Source organism: Elephas maximus, chromosome 6 (genome assembly GCF_024166365.1).
Source record: "Elephas maximus indicus isolate mEleMax1 chromosome 6, mEleMax1 primary haplotype, whole genome shotgun sequence".
Taxonomy (NCBI): Eukaryota; Metazoa; Chordata; class Mammalia; order Proboscidea; family Elephantidae; genus Elephas; species Elephas maximus.
Window position 1 is genome coordinate 48,876,563 of NC_064824.1, and position 19,263 is coordinate 48,895,825.

General features: G+C 40.4%; 1 protein-coding gene across 50 annotated transcripts in view; it reads right to left on the minus strand.

The window, feature by feature from the left end:
* NEB (nebulin) overlaps positions 1 to 19,263 on the minus strand; it is a 249,303-nt gene that overhangs the window by 207,761 nt on the left and 22,279 nt on the right. For all 50 annotated transcript variants that reach the window (XM_049887235.1, XM_049887234.1, XM_049887223.1 and 47 more), the window contains exons 11-19: positions 9,064 to 9,168; positions 8,298 to 8,405; positions 5,950 to 6,066; positions 3,610 to 3,714; positions 3,416 to 3,523; positions 3,214 to 3,318; positions 2,690 to 2,788; positions 1,597 to 1,701; positions 71 to 178 (exon numbers count right to left, since the gene is read on the minus strand). In XM_049887235.1, the coding sequence (XP_049743192.1) occupies positions 71 to 178; positions 1,597 to 1,701; positions 2,690 to 2,788; positions 3,214 to 3,318; positions 3,416 to 3,523; positions 3,610 to 3,714; positions 5,950 to 6,066; positions 8,298 to 8,405; positions 9,064 to 9,168 (960 nt within the window). The remainder of the gene's footprint in view (positions 1 to 70; positions 179 to 1,596; positions 1,702 to 2,689; positions 2,789 to 3,213; positions 3,319 to 3,415; positions 3,524 to 3,609; positions 3,715 to 5,949; positions 6,067 to 8,297; positions 8,406 to 9,063; positions 9,169 to 19,263) is intronic.

Genomic DNA, 19,263 nt, shown 5'->3' on the forward strand with positions numbered 1-19,263 from the left:
CATGTGAGCAAGATCCCACTCATCAGGAAGCATCCCTGAGGCCCCTGCCCTGGACACTGGGTATACTCACATCACTAAAGTTCCTGCTGTTGGCTTTGGCTGCCAAGAGCGGAATGGCATCCACTTTAATGTCAAATTTCTTAGCTTTACTCTTCTCCCAGTCTTCCTTATAAGCATTCTGAACAGAAAATTGTAGCAAAGGAATTAGCAAAAGTGAAATCTACGTCATCACATTTTAAAAGCTAAAGGGTAATTAAATACTTTGTCTTGGTATAAAATAGGACTCTCTGGTAGCGCAAATGGTTGTGCACTGGGCTACTAACTGAAAAGTTGGCAGTTCAAACCTACCCAAAGTCCCTCAGAAGCAAGCTTCATGATATGCTTCCAAAAGGTCACAGCTTGGAAAACCCTATGGACTGCAGTTCCACCCTGCACACATGGGGTCACCCTGAGTTAGAACTGACTCACTGACAACTACCAACAAAATATAAAATAAATATAAAAAAAAAAAACCAGAAACCATTACCATCGAGTCAGCTCCAACTCCTATGGACCCTATAGGACAGAGTAGAACTGCCACATATTGTTCCAAGGCTGTAAATCTCTATGGAAGCAGACTGCCACATCTTTATCCTGCAGAGTGGCTGGTGAGGTCAAACAGCCGACCTTTCGGTTAGCAGCCAAGTGCTTAACAACTGCACCACCAGAGTTCCTTATAAAATAAATAGATCCTTTTTATTGTTTGAGAAAAAAAATTCATATTTCAGATAATTCTCCTCAAACTGAAACATCTAATTCTCTATGATCAGGCTTCTCTGTTCTCCATTTAAGTGTCTCGTAAACTTAACTTAATTCTAATTATCTTACTAATATCTGATTTCTAATATTGAATACTCTATAGAGGTGCACAAATATTCTACAGTTAACTTACTTTTTATGGACATAAAGGCATTACTTTCCCTTGATATCCTTTTCAAAAGTCATTTCATGAATCATTCAAACCATCATTGATGCTTGATAATCTTAGTACTCATTTATAGCACTGTTAAAGAAATTGAGACCCCAAGGATAATTTGACTTTTCCATAAAACTACATTCAGAAAATGAAAGATAAGAATGGATACCCAGCCTTATGCCTTTTGAATAAATACTCTGTCTCTTATGTGTAGAAATAAGTATCATTTGAGTGAAACAAGATAAATTAAAAGCTTGGTAAAGAATAAATGAAATGAAATCGTGTCTAAAAGAAGATTTGGAAGAAAAAGATTAATTGGAGTATGGTATAAATGAACATATGGCTAAAAGTTCTAACATTAAGATTTGCAATTACTTGAAGATGATGGCATTCCGAGAGTCCATTAAAATGTACAGAGATGGTTTAATTGTATGAAGCTACTTACTTACAAGACTGATACACACATTTTATAAGGTGAATTCAAACAGTTACATTGGTCAAGACATAGGAACATGATACAAGTGTTAACATTGAAATATTATTAAATGTTATTAATATTGTAATAATTACTCAATGATACAATTAAAAATAAAAGCATTTGTTGTCAGTATATCACATGGCATAGAGGGTAAGCAACTTACATCACTCAGGTTATAAGCATTGACTTTGTGCTGAATGAAGGCGGGAGTGTCTGGGGGAATATGGCACTTGAATTTTTCATTTTCGTGTTTCGCTTTGTAATTTAGCTGACAGAAAAAAGAGAAACAGAGAGAGTAAGAGAGAGCGCCAATCAGTTTCAAAACACAGAAAATCTTGTGTATTACATTTTGTGACATATCTGAAAAAGTTGTTCAGATCAAAAAAGAGATCCAGAGCTTGGATAAGCCACTCTGCGTGATTTACATTCTCTGTGCTGGCCATTTCACAGCTGTTGTCATGTCTGTCAACACGGCAGGGCCATAATGGAATGAAGTGGCTCTTTCATATTCTTTCCCCTCCACGTATGTAACAAGTGGTCCTGTAGGTTCGGAGAGCAGCACCGCCCTTTCTTCCTTTTCATTGCCAGTGCTCACTTACTGGTTATGTGTTCCCTCAAGTACAGTATGTTTTATTAATACCTTAATTGAAGCCTTCCTTTCTGTCCAGAAATCTCCTGCAGCTACGCTTTTTTTTTAGTCCAACATAGGTTTGGAAATCATATTTAAAACTTCATATTATTTAAAAAAAAAAAAAAACTTGTCTCAAAGACTCCATTTTTGAAAAGCTTATTTGAGAGAGAGAAATCCTAGGTATTAAACACCTATTTTTTTTTTTTTTCTGTGCCAGGCTGTGTATCATGTACTAAGGATTCACTTCCTTTTCCAAACAGTCACAAATTATATAAGAGAAATATGAGGTATAAAGAGGTGACATCATTTGTCGAGGCTACCAGGTCATAACTGATAAAACTAGAATCTGAGTCTACTTTTACCTCCTCAAGAGCTCAGGTACATTTCAATCCATTAAGCTACATTAGTTTCCTTCATATAATTATTTTACTAGAGGTGTTATCGTCCCAAGAAGATGCAAGGTAACCAAACAGAAAAACGTTTTAGGTGATTCCAAATATGTACATGTTAAACTTGCTAAAACATATGCAACCTTTTTTTTTTTATAAGTCATTGGATTTTATGTATAGAGTTTTGAAATGTTGCCCCTCATAACTGGATTTCCTAGACATGGAGCAGAGCTTACATCACTCAGTTGTTTGGAGTTGATCTGGGCTTGCACCAAAACAGGAGAGTCAGTAACTTGAGTGAATTTTGTCTTGTCTGGGTGAACTTTGTAGGTATTCTGGAGGGGGAGAAAAGGAATTTGGTTTAGCAATATCATCGGTCAAATCCAAGCTGGCCTATAGGCCAAGCAAGCAGAACCCTTCCCCAACTAAAAAAAAAAAAAACTTAGAGTTAATACAACATTTATTTTTTTATGAACAAGAGTGCACTTTCATTGAGAGATTTTTTTTTTTTTTTTTTACATCTGCGTATGAGAAACTTTTCCCATATCTTCACACTCCCCGGAGCTCTTTTTTGGGAAGATGAACAAGATTTATTTAACTTAGGGATGCAAAAAAGGAAAAACAGTATATCTGCTACCAAATAGATTTTGCTTCTTACAATTTCCTTGCTTGTTTGTAAAAATGTCAAGATTTTAAACATATCTTGGCCACTAGAAACTACGGAGGGCGGTAACAATCGAAGTTCATGCTACAGACTTACATCTTTACACTGATCTAGTTTCTTGATTGTTTCATATTCTTGAGTTATGGTCTGGGGGAAGAAGCCTTTGCCTCTGTCCTCTTCATATTCTGCTTTGTAATTTTTCTAGGAGGAGAAGAAAGCAGACTTAAGGATGCAACCGTTGTATTCACCCCTTAAAAATGGATTATTTGGAAAATCAAACGATTGAATTAGAACTTACATCACTGTTTTCAGCTGCGACTTTCATGCAATGTGTATAATACGGGTCCTCAAAGCTGCCTACATAATGTCCCAAAATGTTCTTTAAGTAGGAATCTTTATATTTAGTCTAAAAGACAAAACATATTTCATTTCATTATTGACGAAATGATGGGTCTTTTCATTAGCAGGTGGAGTGAGCATGGGATTGCTTACATCGCTACTGAAGTTCTGCAGAACTGTATCCAGCTGAAATTTGGGTGTCTCACAGTAATTTATGCTCTTTGCCTTTGTCTTTTCATAGTTTTCCTTGTATAATTTCTGTCAAAGAAAGAAAAAATCCGTTAGATTCCTGTCACTCCCACACTGATTATAACACTTGTATATTCCAACATTAAACAAAAGAAGAAGAAAAAAGATTACCTGCCAACTGTCTTAAAAACTGACAATCAAACATTGGGGTGTCACAAATTATCAGCCTTTTCCATTAGCTACTCTTCTTGTAAAGTCTAAGTTTTTAATATTCTCCAAAAAATTTACAAAGCCAACATGCTGTCTTTGAGCAGGCTGTGGTTGCAGATATCACATGTAGTTCTGAATTACTGCCTTCTCTACCTCACAGCTCATGCCCTCTGCCCACAATGACGATGCACAACTAATGGGAAGGTTTTGAGCAACAGCAAGTATTTTTTTGTTTTAAACAAACATTCATAAAAGTTTAGTGTATGTTGAGAAATACCCACTCTCTCTTCTTCCTCTTTCCAAGGAAGAATCTCTTCTTATACAACCAGCCAATTAGCCTTAAAAATAAAGTACACACGAGAACTCAAACTATGAATCTACTAACTATTCCTCTCTGCTGGGATTTACCTTTAGCTCTAATGATAATTATAAAAAATAAGTTTTTTAGATTTGCTTTATATTTCTGTATGCAGTCAATTTTTGTGACTATTCCTGTGTCCTTGAAAAGAATGGACTTCGCACAGCTACTGACTATAGGGTTTTATATATGCTCATTGGAAACCCGGGTGGCTTAGTGGTTAAGAGCTACAGCTGCTAACCAAAGGTTGGCAGTTTGAGTCCACCAGGCACTCCTTGGAAACTGTATGCAGCAGTTCTACTCTGTCCTATAGGGTCTCTGTGAGTTGGAATCAACTCAACGGCAATGGATTTGGTTTTTTTCCCAATATGTTCATTAGACCGAGCTTTGATGTTCTAGTGTTTGGTGGGGGCCATCCCGTTGGTCAGTCAGTGACTGAGAGGTATTTCAAAATCTACTCCCGTGTCTATTTTCCCTGTCCTTTCATTGTTCTTTACTTTGAGGCTGTTTTATTAGTTTCAATTTCAAATTTTAATCATTGGTTTTAAATGCACAACGGATCATTGTTACTTTTTTGTGTTGGTTTTGAAAATGTAAGCAGTGTTACTTGTCTTAATGTTTTTCTATTCCTGTCTTTACCAAGAAAATGGATTTCAACCCAGGCTTTTATATGTCTCACTTAGGAGGCAGGTGAATGTCTTGCATTGATTTCCCAGCAGAGCTATCTGGACAGATCCATTTAAATCCTCTCATCAGTCACTTAACCCACCCCATTCCCCAATCACATGCACATATTTCTAGGTTGCTGACTTAATTCAAGGGACAAAGAAAAGATAATTAACCCACACAGCTACATATAATCCTAAAGTGTTGGGAAAGTGTAATTTTATACTGACCTAGGGTTTTTTTTAACCATTAGGGAAAAACTCAACTGATCACATATTTAGTTTCCTAAAGACTATCTCCTAAAGAGACTGAATATGTGATCAGTTGAGTTTTTCCCTTGTGGTTAGGTGACTACAGTGCATTAAGCGTTCCCAATATTTCAGTATTTTCCAGTATTGAATATGTGATCAGTTGACTATGTATATACTGCCAAAGTTGTCTTAGACTGTTGTTTTTTAATGCCAAGCCCAATTCTCATTTAGCTAATCTATTTTAAATCTAATTGCTTAAATAGGCTCTTAACAATTCCGTAATAGAAATTTCTGTGAAGGCTTGAGGAGCCATCTTTTAAGCACTGTTGTGTACAAAAGATGAGTTCTAGAGCCAGGCTCTGAGTAGAAAATGGCAGAGGTGGGGAGAGAAGTTGCAAAACACAGGACATTGTCCTTCTCCTGGCAGCAGGCCTGGAGAACACATAACAGGAAGCTAAAGCAGCTTCATCTCTCTCTCTCTCCCTCCCTCCCCCACTCCCTCCCCTCCTTGCCTTTCAATCAGAGGTGTAGGTACCTGGAGCCTATAAGCGAATGAGGATTTCCCTGTTCTTTGAATTAAAAAAAAAAAAAAAAAAGTTTTTTTTTTTATTTGAATTAAAGGCCTGAGAAAATTGAGACACATTATACACAGAGATGCTAATTCTTTCCTGTGGTTAGATCCTCCCAGTGAAAATGCTACACCATTACCTTAAAGTATTTGCAAAGTTATAGATGCATTTCATCATTTTAGAAGGAGAAAAATTTCATCTCTTTTGCCACTGAGGTTTAAAAAACACTTTTTGACAAGAATATACTTACATCACTTAGGGCATTTCCTGCCTCCTTCAACTGCCTGAGCAGTGGGTTCTCTGTAGCAGGAAGTACATTGTAATCCGCTTTTGCTTTATTCTTTTCATAGTCTTCTTTGTACTTTACCTGGAGGAGTGAAATAAAGTGATAAAGTGACTCTGTGGGTTATTTTTGCCCTCATATCTATGACGGATATTATGACATAGTTCCACAAATTAGTTTTCTCTTCAGAAAAATGGCAGCTTGACATTTCATAAACAAAATACTTATAGTAACTGATAACAGCAGCAGAGAAACTGTAAACATTTCTAGGATACCTTTTCTTCCCATTCATTCAAAAATATCCGTAGGGTGTCAGTTATGTCCCTGGCTCTGGAACAGCTACAAGAAAGAATAACACGTGGTCCCTGCCCTCATGCAGAGAGTGATTTATAAAGAGTGAGAGAAAAAGAGACAGAGAGAGATACACAAATAATGCAACACACCATGTTCTGGATACCTGCTACTACAGAATCCTCACCTAGCTCTTAATATCCAGCTGCCTATTGGGCAAACCTTTTTTAAGAAAGGAAGTTAGAAGCATCACCATCTTAACTCTTAATGCCTCTCCTGTGACCATGTGTGTGAGCACGTGCATATTTAACGTGCAGGCTAGAGGAGGAGGAAGAAGCCAGGGGTGGGATGTATGGTGACAACCCTCATCTTTTCCATCTGCCGCACCCCCACCTTGAATTCCAGCTATGGCAGAAGTAGTAGGGGGGGCGTCCAAAAGCTCCTGCCTGGAGTGTGTCCACAAAGGATAGAACAAGAAATTGATACTGGTTCTGACCATATCCCCCAATGTAAGTCATTTATTCAGGCAATATAACCCTAAAATATAGACAAGTTCAAGGAATCCTAGATCATTCACCAACATTTAAGAACCTCAGAAAACAAAGCTGATAAACTTCATATCCAGAGGCAGGAAATAGGAAAGAAAAATGCAGATACACCACCCCTACAGTCTACACAAAGAATTCATGGGACATTAAAAAAAATAATAATAATTTTTTTTTTTTCCATAGCAATGGAAGACCTAGATCACCTTGCCACCTTATGGAATTATATATTTTCTTGAAAAAATAGAAACAACCTGAAAAGAAACTCCACAAACCTGACTATCTCCCAACCTGCATTTGAGTTATCTGCCTTCTCTCCTGTTGTGTGGATGAACTGTCAGGGCTTGTGGCTAAGCCAACCATTTCTCTTCCACACCAGAACTCTTCCTCTTTTGCCATTCCATGACTCCAGCCATTCTTCCTCCATCCTACATTATCAATGTTTCCCTCAATAGTAGCATTTTCCCAACAACGTAGCATAGTGTTTTTGTCTGCTATCTTTAAAAATCCCCTCTTTACATATTTATCCATCAGCTACTGCTCCATTTTCTTCTTGCCTTTACAGAATCTTTGACAGTTGAATATACCTGCAGCCTTCAATTTCTGTCTTCTCAAAGACCACAGCCTTCAGTACGGATTACACCTCAACATAAGGAAAACAAAAATCCTCACAACTAAACCAATAAGCAACATCATGATAAATGGAGAAAAGATTGAAGTTGCCAGGAATTTCATTTTACTTGCATTTACAATCAACACCCATGGAAGCATTAGTTAAGAAATCAAACATTGCATTGTGTTGGGCAAATCTGCTGCAAAAGACCTCTTTAAAGTGTTAAAAAGCAAAGATGTCACTTTAAGGACTAAGGTGTGCCTGAGCCAAGCCATGGTGTTTTCGGTCACCTCATACACACAAGAGAGCTGGACAATGAATAAGGAAGACCTAAGAAGAATTAATGCCATTGAATTATGGCATTGGTAAAGAATATCAAATATACCGTGGACTGCCAGAACAAATCTGCCTTGAAAAAATACAGCCAGAATGCTCATTAGAAACGAGAATGGCAAGACTTTGTCTCAGATACTTTGGACATGTTATCAGTAGGGACCCGTCCCTGCAGAAGGACATCATGCCTGGTAGGGCAGAGGGTCAGCGAAAAAGAGGAAGACCCTCTACGAGAGGGATTGACACAGTGGCTGCAACAATGGGCTCAAGCATAACAATAATTGTGAGGATGGTGCAGGACCGGGCAGTGTTTCATTCTGTTGTACATAGGGTCACCATGAGTCGGAACCGACTCAAGGTCACCTAACAAGAACAACAGCTTCCATGAAACCCAAATGCCTAGGATCCACTGGTCTCAACCCTGACAATTCTCTCAAAGCTCCCATTATTTTTCATTATACACAAGATCAAGAGTTAAAAGAAATTCACCCACCCTAAAACCACCAAGATAAACAGGATAATTGTCCCCATACCTTGCTGGCTGTTATCCCAGCTTGTTTATTGACTTTGTACTCTGGAGTTTCAGTCTGCATGAAGTAGATTTGGTCTTTCATGTTCTCAAAGTCTTCCTGGTATTTCCTCTGTAAGACATGAAACATACTGGAGAACTGCTGGGGTAACAAACTGCGTAAGGGTTTTACATGGGAGGGCAAAGGGCATTTGGAGAAATTCAAAGCCATGCTCCCCTTGACTTAGGCAGGTCAGTTTGCAAAGAGAGAAATATGGTGCCATCACATAAATGATTGGCAACTTAACAGCGATTTGGAACAATTAGAATAGGCTGAAAGACAGATGGCAAGAAAGAGTTCTTGAAGGCCAGGAGCAGAGAACTCAAGAGAGCAGAAACTAGACTTATGTTTTCCAGTGAGGAGAGCCTAGGAAGAAACTAAATTAATTGGCTTCATAAATGTACAGTTTTGGTTCCCTAGGCAAAGAATAAATTAAAAAGGAACCCTTTAACCTGCACTAACTTTGATACCTAAACTATAAGAGGATCTCACCATATTGTTTCTGTGAAAACAGAGGCAGAAATAATGGAGCTTGGTTAAAATAATATTTCTCAAAAGGAAGGAGAGATTGTGGAATTTCTTTCTTAGAAACTCTTTACCAGGACTTGTCCCCAAGAAGAGGGGTCCAGCCTCAAATGTTCTATCACCACGTTGGGGGTACAACAGGGGACTAGAAGCCATAGGAGGAAAGGGTACACCCAAGGACATGCAGCCATTCTTTCCTACTTACTGCGCTGATGTTCTCAGCATTCATTCTGGCAGTTGCAACTTCAAAGCAAGGTGTCTCACTCCATTTGCCTTTGATTTTATTTTCATAGTCTTCCTTGTATTTTTGCTAAGAAAAAAGAAAAACTCAAGAATTGACTAATAAATCAGCCAAGTAAATGGTAATAGCTTTTTAAAATATCTTTACTGGGCCTTTCTTAAGTCCTTAATGTTGTTGTTGTTAGGTGCCGTTGAGTTGGTTTTCGGCTCACAGCGAACGCACGTGACAGAGTAAAATTTCCACAGGGTTTTCTAGGCTGTAATCTTTATGTGACCAGATCAACAGGTCTTTTTTCTGCAGAACTGCTGGCTGGGTTCAAACCACCAACTTTTCAGTTAGCAGGTAAGTGCTTAACCATTGGTTCCTTCTAAGTCCTTAATAACCTCCCCCCCCAAAAAAAAGTTGCCATCAAGTCGATTCCGACTCATAGCTCATAGCGACCCTAAAGGACACAGTAGAACTATCCCATAGGTAGTTTCCAAGGAGCAGCTGGTGGATTCAAACTGCCAACCTTCTGATTAGCAGCTGAACTCTTAACACTCAAATCTTCCAATGTAGTGTCAATTCACTCAACAAGAAAGTTGGGTGAGAGGAGATAGAGAGAAGAGGGAGAAATAGGTACTAATTCCCCTTCCAGTGCTGAGTTTGGAACTTAGTTCTATCATAACTTGAAGATGTTCCCTGGTGTTTGAGGGAAGAGACAGTCAGAAACTATCCTCCATTTTTATTTCAGAGTTATTATAAAATTTATCAACCTCAGATTTACATGAGAATTGAGCTTCGTCATTAATTTTTAAGCTTTCCTAAAACTCCTAGTTATCCAGAAAACAACCACTATAACAAAACTTGGCTTGCAGGCTGATGAATAAGACCTCTTAGTTTAGACCTAGAGAAATTTTAATGAGAACTGGAAATTAATTCAAAAACTGAACCACTGTCCTCTATTTCACCCCCCACCCCTCCTCACCCAATTCCCAGGCTTTGAGCTCCTTGAAAAGAGTATTTATGATTTATTCTTTTTCATGCCCTCAGAATCTGATACAAAATGCAACATGCAGAAGTAACGTGATAACTGTTTGTTCAACTACATTAAACTGAACTGGTTGTGAACTACCTTGGCCTAAGCTTTCTTGGGGCAGAATTAACCTAGCCAACCCCAAACCTGGACCCATGAGCCAGAGTCAGAGTCAGAGCTGGGTTAGAACCATTTCTTCTCCTTGGCTCACAGAAATGTGTTGAAAGACATACCCACACCCACACTTTCACCACACCCTTCAAGGAAAAAAGAAGTAGTGTGTATACCTTAAAAAAAAACAAAAACTGGTACTAAGGATTTTACCTGTGAGTGCTTAGAGCCAGTGAGCTTGAGTTCAAGGAAGCCCAGCCCCCTTCCAAATTCCCTCTATTCTTTCTTCTCGAAGGGTTAATATATTAAATAATAGCCAAATTGTTTTCATAGCCTTTAATTTTGGAACACTGGTCCTGGGTTCAAATGCCTGGGTCTAAGTTTTGACTCCATTGTTAGCAAAGATATGAGCTAGCCTCTCCAAGCCTTGGTTTTCTCAACCACAAGTTCTGATAACAATACTTACTCAGAGGAGTGTTGAGAAGATGAAATAAGACCCTACTCTGAAGAGTCCTTTGTGAACTCTAAACTGCTAAACAAATGTAGGATATAATTGTAATAATAACTATTATTATTACTATTATGATCATACCAGAGACAAAGAAATTCTGGAGAAAAGAAAATGGTATGCATGTTTGCATGTGTGACAGTTCTTCATTTGAAATCTTTACTAAGATTTGCATTACACTGCTAATTAATTATCTCTTTTGAAGCTTGAAAGAACTCAAGTTAATAAAATTGATTTTTGGATTTGCCAAGACCGCTTGTATAAGTGCGTCTAATCTTTTTGGGGTAATGTTGTTTTTGTTAGGTGTCGTCCAGTCAATTATGGCTTATAGCTACCCCATGTGACAGAGTAGAACTGCCCTATAGGGTTTCCTAAGCTGTAATCTTTACAGAAGCAGATCACCAAGCGTTTCTCCTGCGGAGCTGCTGGGTGGGTTCAAACCACCAACTTTTCAGTTTTTTTTAGTCAAGTGTTTAACCTTCGCACCACCAGTGCTCCTTTTGAGGGTACTAACCAAAACCAGTTGCAGTTGAATTGATTCCAACTCATAGCGACCCATATAGGATAGAGTAGAACTGCCCCATACGGTTTCCAAGGAGTGGCTACCTGTCATTGACCTGATGTGATTTCCCCTGTTAAATGAACAAACACAAAATCCTAGTTAAAGTTAAATGATACTTTTCTCCAGGTTTCCACTGATAGATTCCAAATGGGGCATAGTTGAAGAATCAGGTGGTGGTAGGGCATTGGGTGTTAGACCCTGGTATGGCTAACTGATCTCCGTGTACCACACAAAGATTCAGGCCTTGCTGCCCAGTCACTCAGAGTGACCTCTTGGCCGGCAGAAAGGGTCACGTCTGAACGTATACCTCTGCATACCTGTCCCTCCCTCTCATTCCATCTCGTGGGCCTTTGTCTTTACAATTTCTCTCCTACCTGCAAATGTAGGTGGTATTCTGAAGTTCATCAGGAGCTAACAAGCTCCAGTCTCCTCTTGTGTAGTGACAGTCTTCCTAGGCTTGGGAGTACTCAGGAGTGTGTTATGAGAGAGCCACCCCCACCCTGACCCATTTTGACTGCCCAGCAGGAGGAAATACCAAGCCTTTGTTCATGGGGGGGAGGGTATTAAAAGGGGGAGGAGGACTTTGGATGACAGGGCTGGGTGGTCTTATACTCTTGTTTTGCTTCTTGCTTTAATATCTTTTTAAAAATCATACATCTATCTCTCACTGTGAGAATTAATCTTCTACTCAATTTTGCTTAACAAATATACACACGCATTTCCTATTTCCCTATAATAGCCCAACTTTTGGACCTCAATAAGACCATTTGCTGCTTTTTCAACTTCAGTTATATTATAAATTTCTCTGTATCTCATTCTTGGGATGTGTCAGGCTCAACTGTCCCTTCCCAATTTAAGAGTTTTCCTCCTTTGACTATAGAATGCAGAGGGAAGGGTAGTATCCCAACATATGTGTTCTGTTTATAAATAAACATACCAAAATATTATAGACTAGGAGATCTTGACTTGGGGCTCATGCCCATCAAGAACCTCTGAATTTGTGCTTATGTCATTTTATCACTTTCTCAGATTTTTAAGGGATCTGCTACTCCCAAATGGGACCCTCGTGGCTCAGTGGTTAAGTGTTCAACTGCTAATCAAAAGATCGGCAGCTCAAATCCTAAATCAGTTTAACTTTCTCCAGGATTTTGTGTTTGTTGATTTGCAGAGGAAATCACATCAGGTCAATGACAAGCACTAGAAAACCTTCTGTGGGCAAGAAGGTGACCACATGCCAATCGATGTAGTAAGATTGCTTCCCTGAAACATAGTCTCTCCTCCCCAGAAGTCAACCAAGGGTACTTCCATTGGGCCACAAATTAGGAACCCTAGTGCCCTCCTTAGACATATAACTTCATTTTCTACTTTTCACATCTGCACCTGTGGTTTTGATATGGTTATCAGATGGAAAGACATTCAAAGCCAGTTATTTAATCTGTTTTGTGAGTAGCTAAACACTGGAGCTCCTGAAGTCTCCATTCATAGAGAAATTAACCTCTCCAGAGGTGGTGAAACAGGTCCCAAATGGTATTTTCATTGGACATAGTGGGTTCAGGGCTACATTCTTTACTCAATCAAATCTCTTATTGGTGAAATCAATGGGAATTTTCCTATTTCTATATGATAGAAGAGTTTCCATGGTTTCATAAGATCAGAGCATGGCCTCTTCATGCCATGTAACAAGCTGTCACTGAAGAAAAATTTTTTACCATTCTAGATCCCAGATGAATATAAATGGGGGATTCCAACCTGAAATCTTACATTTTTCCTACCTGTGAACATGGAAGGGAGCAGAGAGGCTGGTACAGAGAAACGAAAGGAACTTCCTGGTGTTGCATTCAAAATTACACTTTCAGATGGTGGTTAGTGTTCATAGTTTCCTCACTTTGAATTCTTGCTTACACTGAACTCCGTCAGCCTATTCTTCTATGCTTGAGTTACATAATGCAGCTGAGCCAGAAGGAAGTGCTGGCAGGTAGCTGATAGCTTTGTCAAAGACTAAGATGAGAGAATTAATTCTGATAGGTAGAGTACAGAAGGCTAGTAAACTAACACTAATATAATAATTGCAGTAAGTGACTATTACCATTTGAACTGAAGGATGTAAGACCAAGGGATGGATCTGATAAGGAAATGCTAAGAATTTAAACACATGAGAGTGAGTAGATAAAGGGGATTTTACCTATTTTGGAGAGAAAGAGTAGATAGTAATACTGAAACATGGGTCAAAGAAGCTTGATAGTGGGGAAGACTTAAAGAGAAAAGAAGAGATAAGTCACCCCTCACAGTCCTGTGCCTCTCTTGTTGGACAAATTGTGTCCCCTCAAAATATGTGTTGGAATCCTAACCCCTATACCTGTGGATATAATCCTGTTTGGAAGCAGAATTTTGTTATGTTAGTATTAATGTGGGGTGTGTCTTAAACCTAATCATTTCTGAGTTATAAGAGGCAGCACAGACACAGAGACAAGAAGGACAAAGGGAGGGAAGACAGATGCCACGTGAAGATTGCTAAAGAAATGAGGAATGCCAGGGCTACAGAAGCTGAGACAAGGATCTTCACCCAGAGAGGACAGAAAGAAAATCTTCCCCTGTAGTCATTGCCCTGAATTCAGACTTCTAGTCTCCTAAGATGTACAAAAAAATTTCTGTTCTTTAAATCCACCCATTTGTAGTATTTCTGTTACAGCAGCACTAGGAAACTAAAACAGATGGTTTGTTGTTGGATGGACTGCAAGTAACAACAAGCATTTCTTCCCAAGATGACTATTGTTTTGGATGCACAACAGACGTTAAGAGATTGGAAACCTGAGTGTCTTAGGCTTGGTTCTCTAGAGAAGTAAAACCAGTGAAGCGTGTGTATATGTGTATATATATACATAGACAGAGAGAGAGACAGAGAAAGAGAGAGAGATTTATCTCAAAGAAATGGTTCATGCAGTTGTAGAAGCTGGCAAGTTCCAAATCTGTGGGTCAGGCGTCAGGCTAGAGGCTTCTCCTGATTCACACAGCTGTAGGGGCTGATGAATCCAAGATTGGCAGGTAGATGGGAGGTGGCTGGCTCACAGACTGCGGAGGCTGACAAATCAAATTCAGCAGGTAAGACAGCAGGCGCTGAATCACAAAATGTGGAGATTGATGAATTCCAAGGTCAGTAGGCAACTGGCTCAGTTCCCAAGACCGGAGTTCAGATGTTAACAAGCCAGATGCAGGATCCAGAGCAAGAGAGTGAGCTTTGCCAGAACTTCCATATATACATGGGATGCAGGCCACATCCCTGAAGAAACTCTCCTTACAATTGATTGGCTGATCACATCAGATTACATCATGGAGGATGACTACATCATTACATAACTGCCAAACCACTGAGAATCATGGCCCAGGTATGTTGACACACAACCTTAACAATCCATTCCTTATCAACCAGACACCTGTACATATCTCTTTAAACCATAATCAGTCTCTAAATAAAGACAATTACAAAGTCATATTTGTGCCTAATATGATTCAACCAACATGTGCACAACCAAAAATGCACTAACCCTGTTTACATCTTATACTGTATAAGTGAAGAAAACAAAAATATTTGATGCATACATACAAGGAAGAAATACTCATAACAATTACAGCTCTCTTTTCTGGAACTGGTCCTGAGGTCATAACTGGTATTTACAGCTATCTTCTTCCACCACCCATTCCATAGTCCCTTTACCCTCAGCAAGCACCTCAGCTGGTCGTGGTTCTTTGCCTGGCGGGGTGACTCAAACCCTCATTTCTGAAGGGTCTGGGCAATTAGTAGTCATGTCGGAATTGGGTAGTTTTCCATTGACTTTAATCACAGGCCATAGAAGTACTAAGAAACACCCTAAAGGATCTCCTATATTCCAGACATACTCTTTTTTTTTAACCTCATTATGCAACATCAATCCAGTTTCCCCTTGGTACCAAAACCCACGGCTGTCAAGTCGATTCCGACTCATAGCAACCCTATAGGAAAGAGTAGAACTGCCCCATAGAGTCTCCAAGGAGCACTTGGCAGATTCAAATTGCCGACCTTTTGGTTAACAGCTGTAGCACTTAACCACTATGCCACCACAGTTTCCTTCCACTTGGTAGTCAGGGTCTATCACACCAGCCAATATGGTAACTCCCTTCTTTGTCTGTTGATCCAGAGGCTTGAGTAGCCCAAAGTGTCCAGGTAGCATTCTTACCTTCCAGTTCAATTAAATCCGTGCTGTGTCACCAGGTGGGAGCATTCCTCCCTTTGAAACTAAGACCACTAGACCCACAGAGCATAGGGTCGAGGGGACAAGAAGTAAAAATTTTGCAAGTGGGTCACTAGGCATAATAGTGAGTGGTGCCACTCCCATCTCCATGCCTTGATTTCTGGAATTGTGAATCCTGATATGGGAGAAACAGCATGATGTATTGGATGCTGGCTTAGAGCATATACAGCCTCCTGGAGAACCTTGCCCCAGCCCTGCAAGGTATTACCACCTAACTGATGCCATAATTGGGCCTTTAGAAAGCCATTCCATCATTCTATCAAGCCAGCTGCTTCAGGATGATGGGAAACACGGTAAGACCGGTGATTTCCATGTGCATGGGTCCATTACCATACTTCATTTGCAGTGAAGAGAGTCCCTTGATCTGAGGCAATGCTGTATGGAATACCATGACGGTGGATAAGGCATTCTATAAGTCCACAAATGGTAGTTTTGGCAGAGGCATTGCTTGCAGGGAAGGCAAATTCATATCCAGAATAAGTGTCTATCTGAGTAAGAATGAAATAATCCCCTTTCTATGATGGAAGCAGTCCAATGTAATCAGTCTCTCACCAGGTTCCTGGAGGATCACCTTTAAGAATGGTGCCATATTGGGGACTCAGTGTTGGTCTCTGCTGCTGGCAGATGGGGGCACTAAGCATTAGCTGTAGCCAAGTCAACCTTGATGAGTCAAAGTCCATGTTGCTAAGCCCATGCATAACCTCCCCCCTGCTACCATGGCCACTTTGTTCATGAGACCACCGGGCAATGACAAGAGTGGTTGGGGAAAGAAGATGACAGATTTCCACAGAATGCACCATCCCATCCACTTGATTGTAAAATCCTCCTCTGCTGAGGTCACTCTTTAGAGAGCATCCACATAAGACACAAGTATTTTTACTTCTTTGACCCATTCAGAGAGGTCTACCCACATACCTTTTCCCCATATCTCCTTGTCACCAATTTTCCAATCATGGTCCTTCCAAATCCCTAACCATCCAGCCAAACCGTTGGCCAAAGCCCTTGAATCAGTATGCAGTCACACGTATGGCCATTTCTCCTTCCAAGCAAAGTGAATAACCAAGTGCACTGCTCGAAGTTCTGCCCATTGGGGGGATTTTTCTTCACCACTGTCCTTCACGGAGATCCCAGAAATGGTTTACAGTGCTGCCACTGTCCAGTTTCAAGTGGAGCCTGCATATCATGCAGAACCATCTGCAAATCAGGCACGAGGTTTCCCTTCCTCACTCAACTGATCATAAGGAACTCCCCAAAAGGCCACAGGTGCAGGCTGGGAGAGGGCAAGTAATGTGACAGGAATGGAGACCATGGGCATTTGGGCCACTTCCTCATGCAACTTACTTATGCTTTCAGGTCCTGCTCAAACCCAATCTCATATATACCACTTCCATTTAATGATGGAGTGCTGCTGTTCACGCCCAGCTTTATGCTCTGTGGGTCAGACAACACCCAGTTCATGATTGGCAGCTGCTGGTGATTTGGTGGCCCATGATCAAACGTTCAGTCTCTATGAAGGCCCAGTAACAAGCCCAAAGCTGTTTCCCAAAGAACAGTAGTTATCTGCAGAGGATGGCAGGGCTTTACTAAAAAATCCTAAGGGTCTGCACTGTGATTCACGAATAGGGGCCTGCCAAAGGCTCCAAACAACATTTCCATCTGCCACTGACACTTCAAGCACCATTGAATCAGCCGCATCATATGGCCCAAGTGACAGAGTGGCTTGCATGGCAGGCTGAACCTGTTCCAGAGCCTTCCCTTGTTCTGGGACCCACTTAAAACTAGTAGCTTTTGGAGTCACTTGATAAATAGACTTGAGTAGCACACCAAAATGAGGGATATGTTGCATCCAAAATCCAAACAGGTTGGCCTGGTATTGTTCCTCCTTTTTAGTTGTAGGGGGGCCAGATGTAACACTTCATCCTTCACTTTAAAAGGAACACCTCAACATGCCCCACACCACTGGACTCCTAGAAATTTCTCTGAGATGGAAGGCACTTGAATTTTTGTGAGATTAATTTCCCACCCTCTAGCCCGCAAATAGAATTGACTCGACAGCACTGGGTACTGGAAGCCTGCAAATGATTTACCAATAAATCTAGAGTCATTGACACTTCTTCTTTACTAGGGCCAATGAACACAATGTCATCGATGTAATGGGCCAGTATGAGGTCTTCTGCAAGGGAAAGACGATCAAAGTCCCTGCAGACTAAATTATGACGTAGGACTGGAGAGTTGATATACCCCTGAGGTGGGAAAGTGAAGGTGTATTTCTGGCCTTGCCAGCTGAAGGCAAACTGCTTCTGGTGTTCTTTTGAAACCAGAATAGAAGAAAAAAGGCATTGGCTAGGTCAATAGCTGCATACCAGGTACCAGGAGGTATATTAATTTGCTCAAGCAATGGAACCACATCTGTAACAACGGCTGCAATTGGAGCCACCACCTGGTTAAGTTTATGATAATCCACTGTTATTATTCTCCAAGATCCAACTACTTTTTGTACAAGCCAAATAGGTGAATTGAATGGGGATGTGGTGGGAATTATCACCCCTGCATTCTTCAAGTCCTTGATGGTGGGAGTAATCTCTGCAATTCCTCCAGGAATGTAGTATTGCTTTTGGTTTACTGTTTTCCTATGTGGGGGCAGTTCTAATGGCTTCCACTTGACTTTTCCTACCATAATAGCCCTTAATCCGCTTGTAAGGGATCCAGTGTGGGGGTTCTGCCAGTTGTTAAGTATGTCTATTCCAATTATACATTCTGGAACTGGGGGAATCACTGCAGGATGGGTTCGGGGACCCACTGGACCTACTGCAAGACAAACCTGAGGTAAGTCTCCATTACTAAACTGACCTCTATACACTCCCCATTCTGACTGTGGGCCACAGTGATGTTTTGGGTCTTCTGGAATTAGTGTCAGTTTAGAGCCAGTATCCAGTAATCCCCAAAAAGTCTGATTATTTCCTTTTCCGCAATGAATGGTCACACTTGTAAACAGATACCTTGGGGGAAGGCTGGGATAAAGATTAGTGGTATAAATTTTTGGCAGTGTAGTTAGGTCCTTCCTCAAGGGAACCTAGACTCCCCTCTATTGAAGAGGTTGTGGGTCTGTAAACTGGCTCAAGTCTGGGAATTGAGTGACGAGCCGTGACTCTCTATTCTGGTGATTTTAGTTAGGCTGCCATTCACTTGACCCAGAATTTTTCTGCTTGCACAGATCAAGCAAATATTTAGCAGAATTCCTAGGGACACCATGACTAAGTAGCCAGTGCCATAAGTTCATACGAGTCAGAATATTCTGATTACTGCTTTGACTCTGCTGTACATTATAGTAACCACACACACCTTTTCTTTGTCAATTAAGTGCCGCCACTTGCCCCTACCATCACAGGGTCCCTTCAGCCCCATTGTAGTTAGGACTCTTAATTCAGTTAAGGCAGTTCTACTGTCAAATCTGACTTACATTAAACAGCATCACAGCAGTTTCAAAGGATGCTGGGGCTCCCTTCACAAATTTGTTCCTCACTATTGTGGTACAAAGTGTGTCCTCTGGGCAATCTGTGTTTGGGTCTGTGGGTCTAACCTGATAAATCCACTCTAACATGCCAATTTTCCTAAGCTTTTGAATACCTTCTTCTACAGTATATCAAGGCAGGTCTGGTACTTAAACTTGATTTAACGTGGG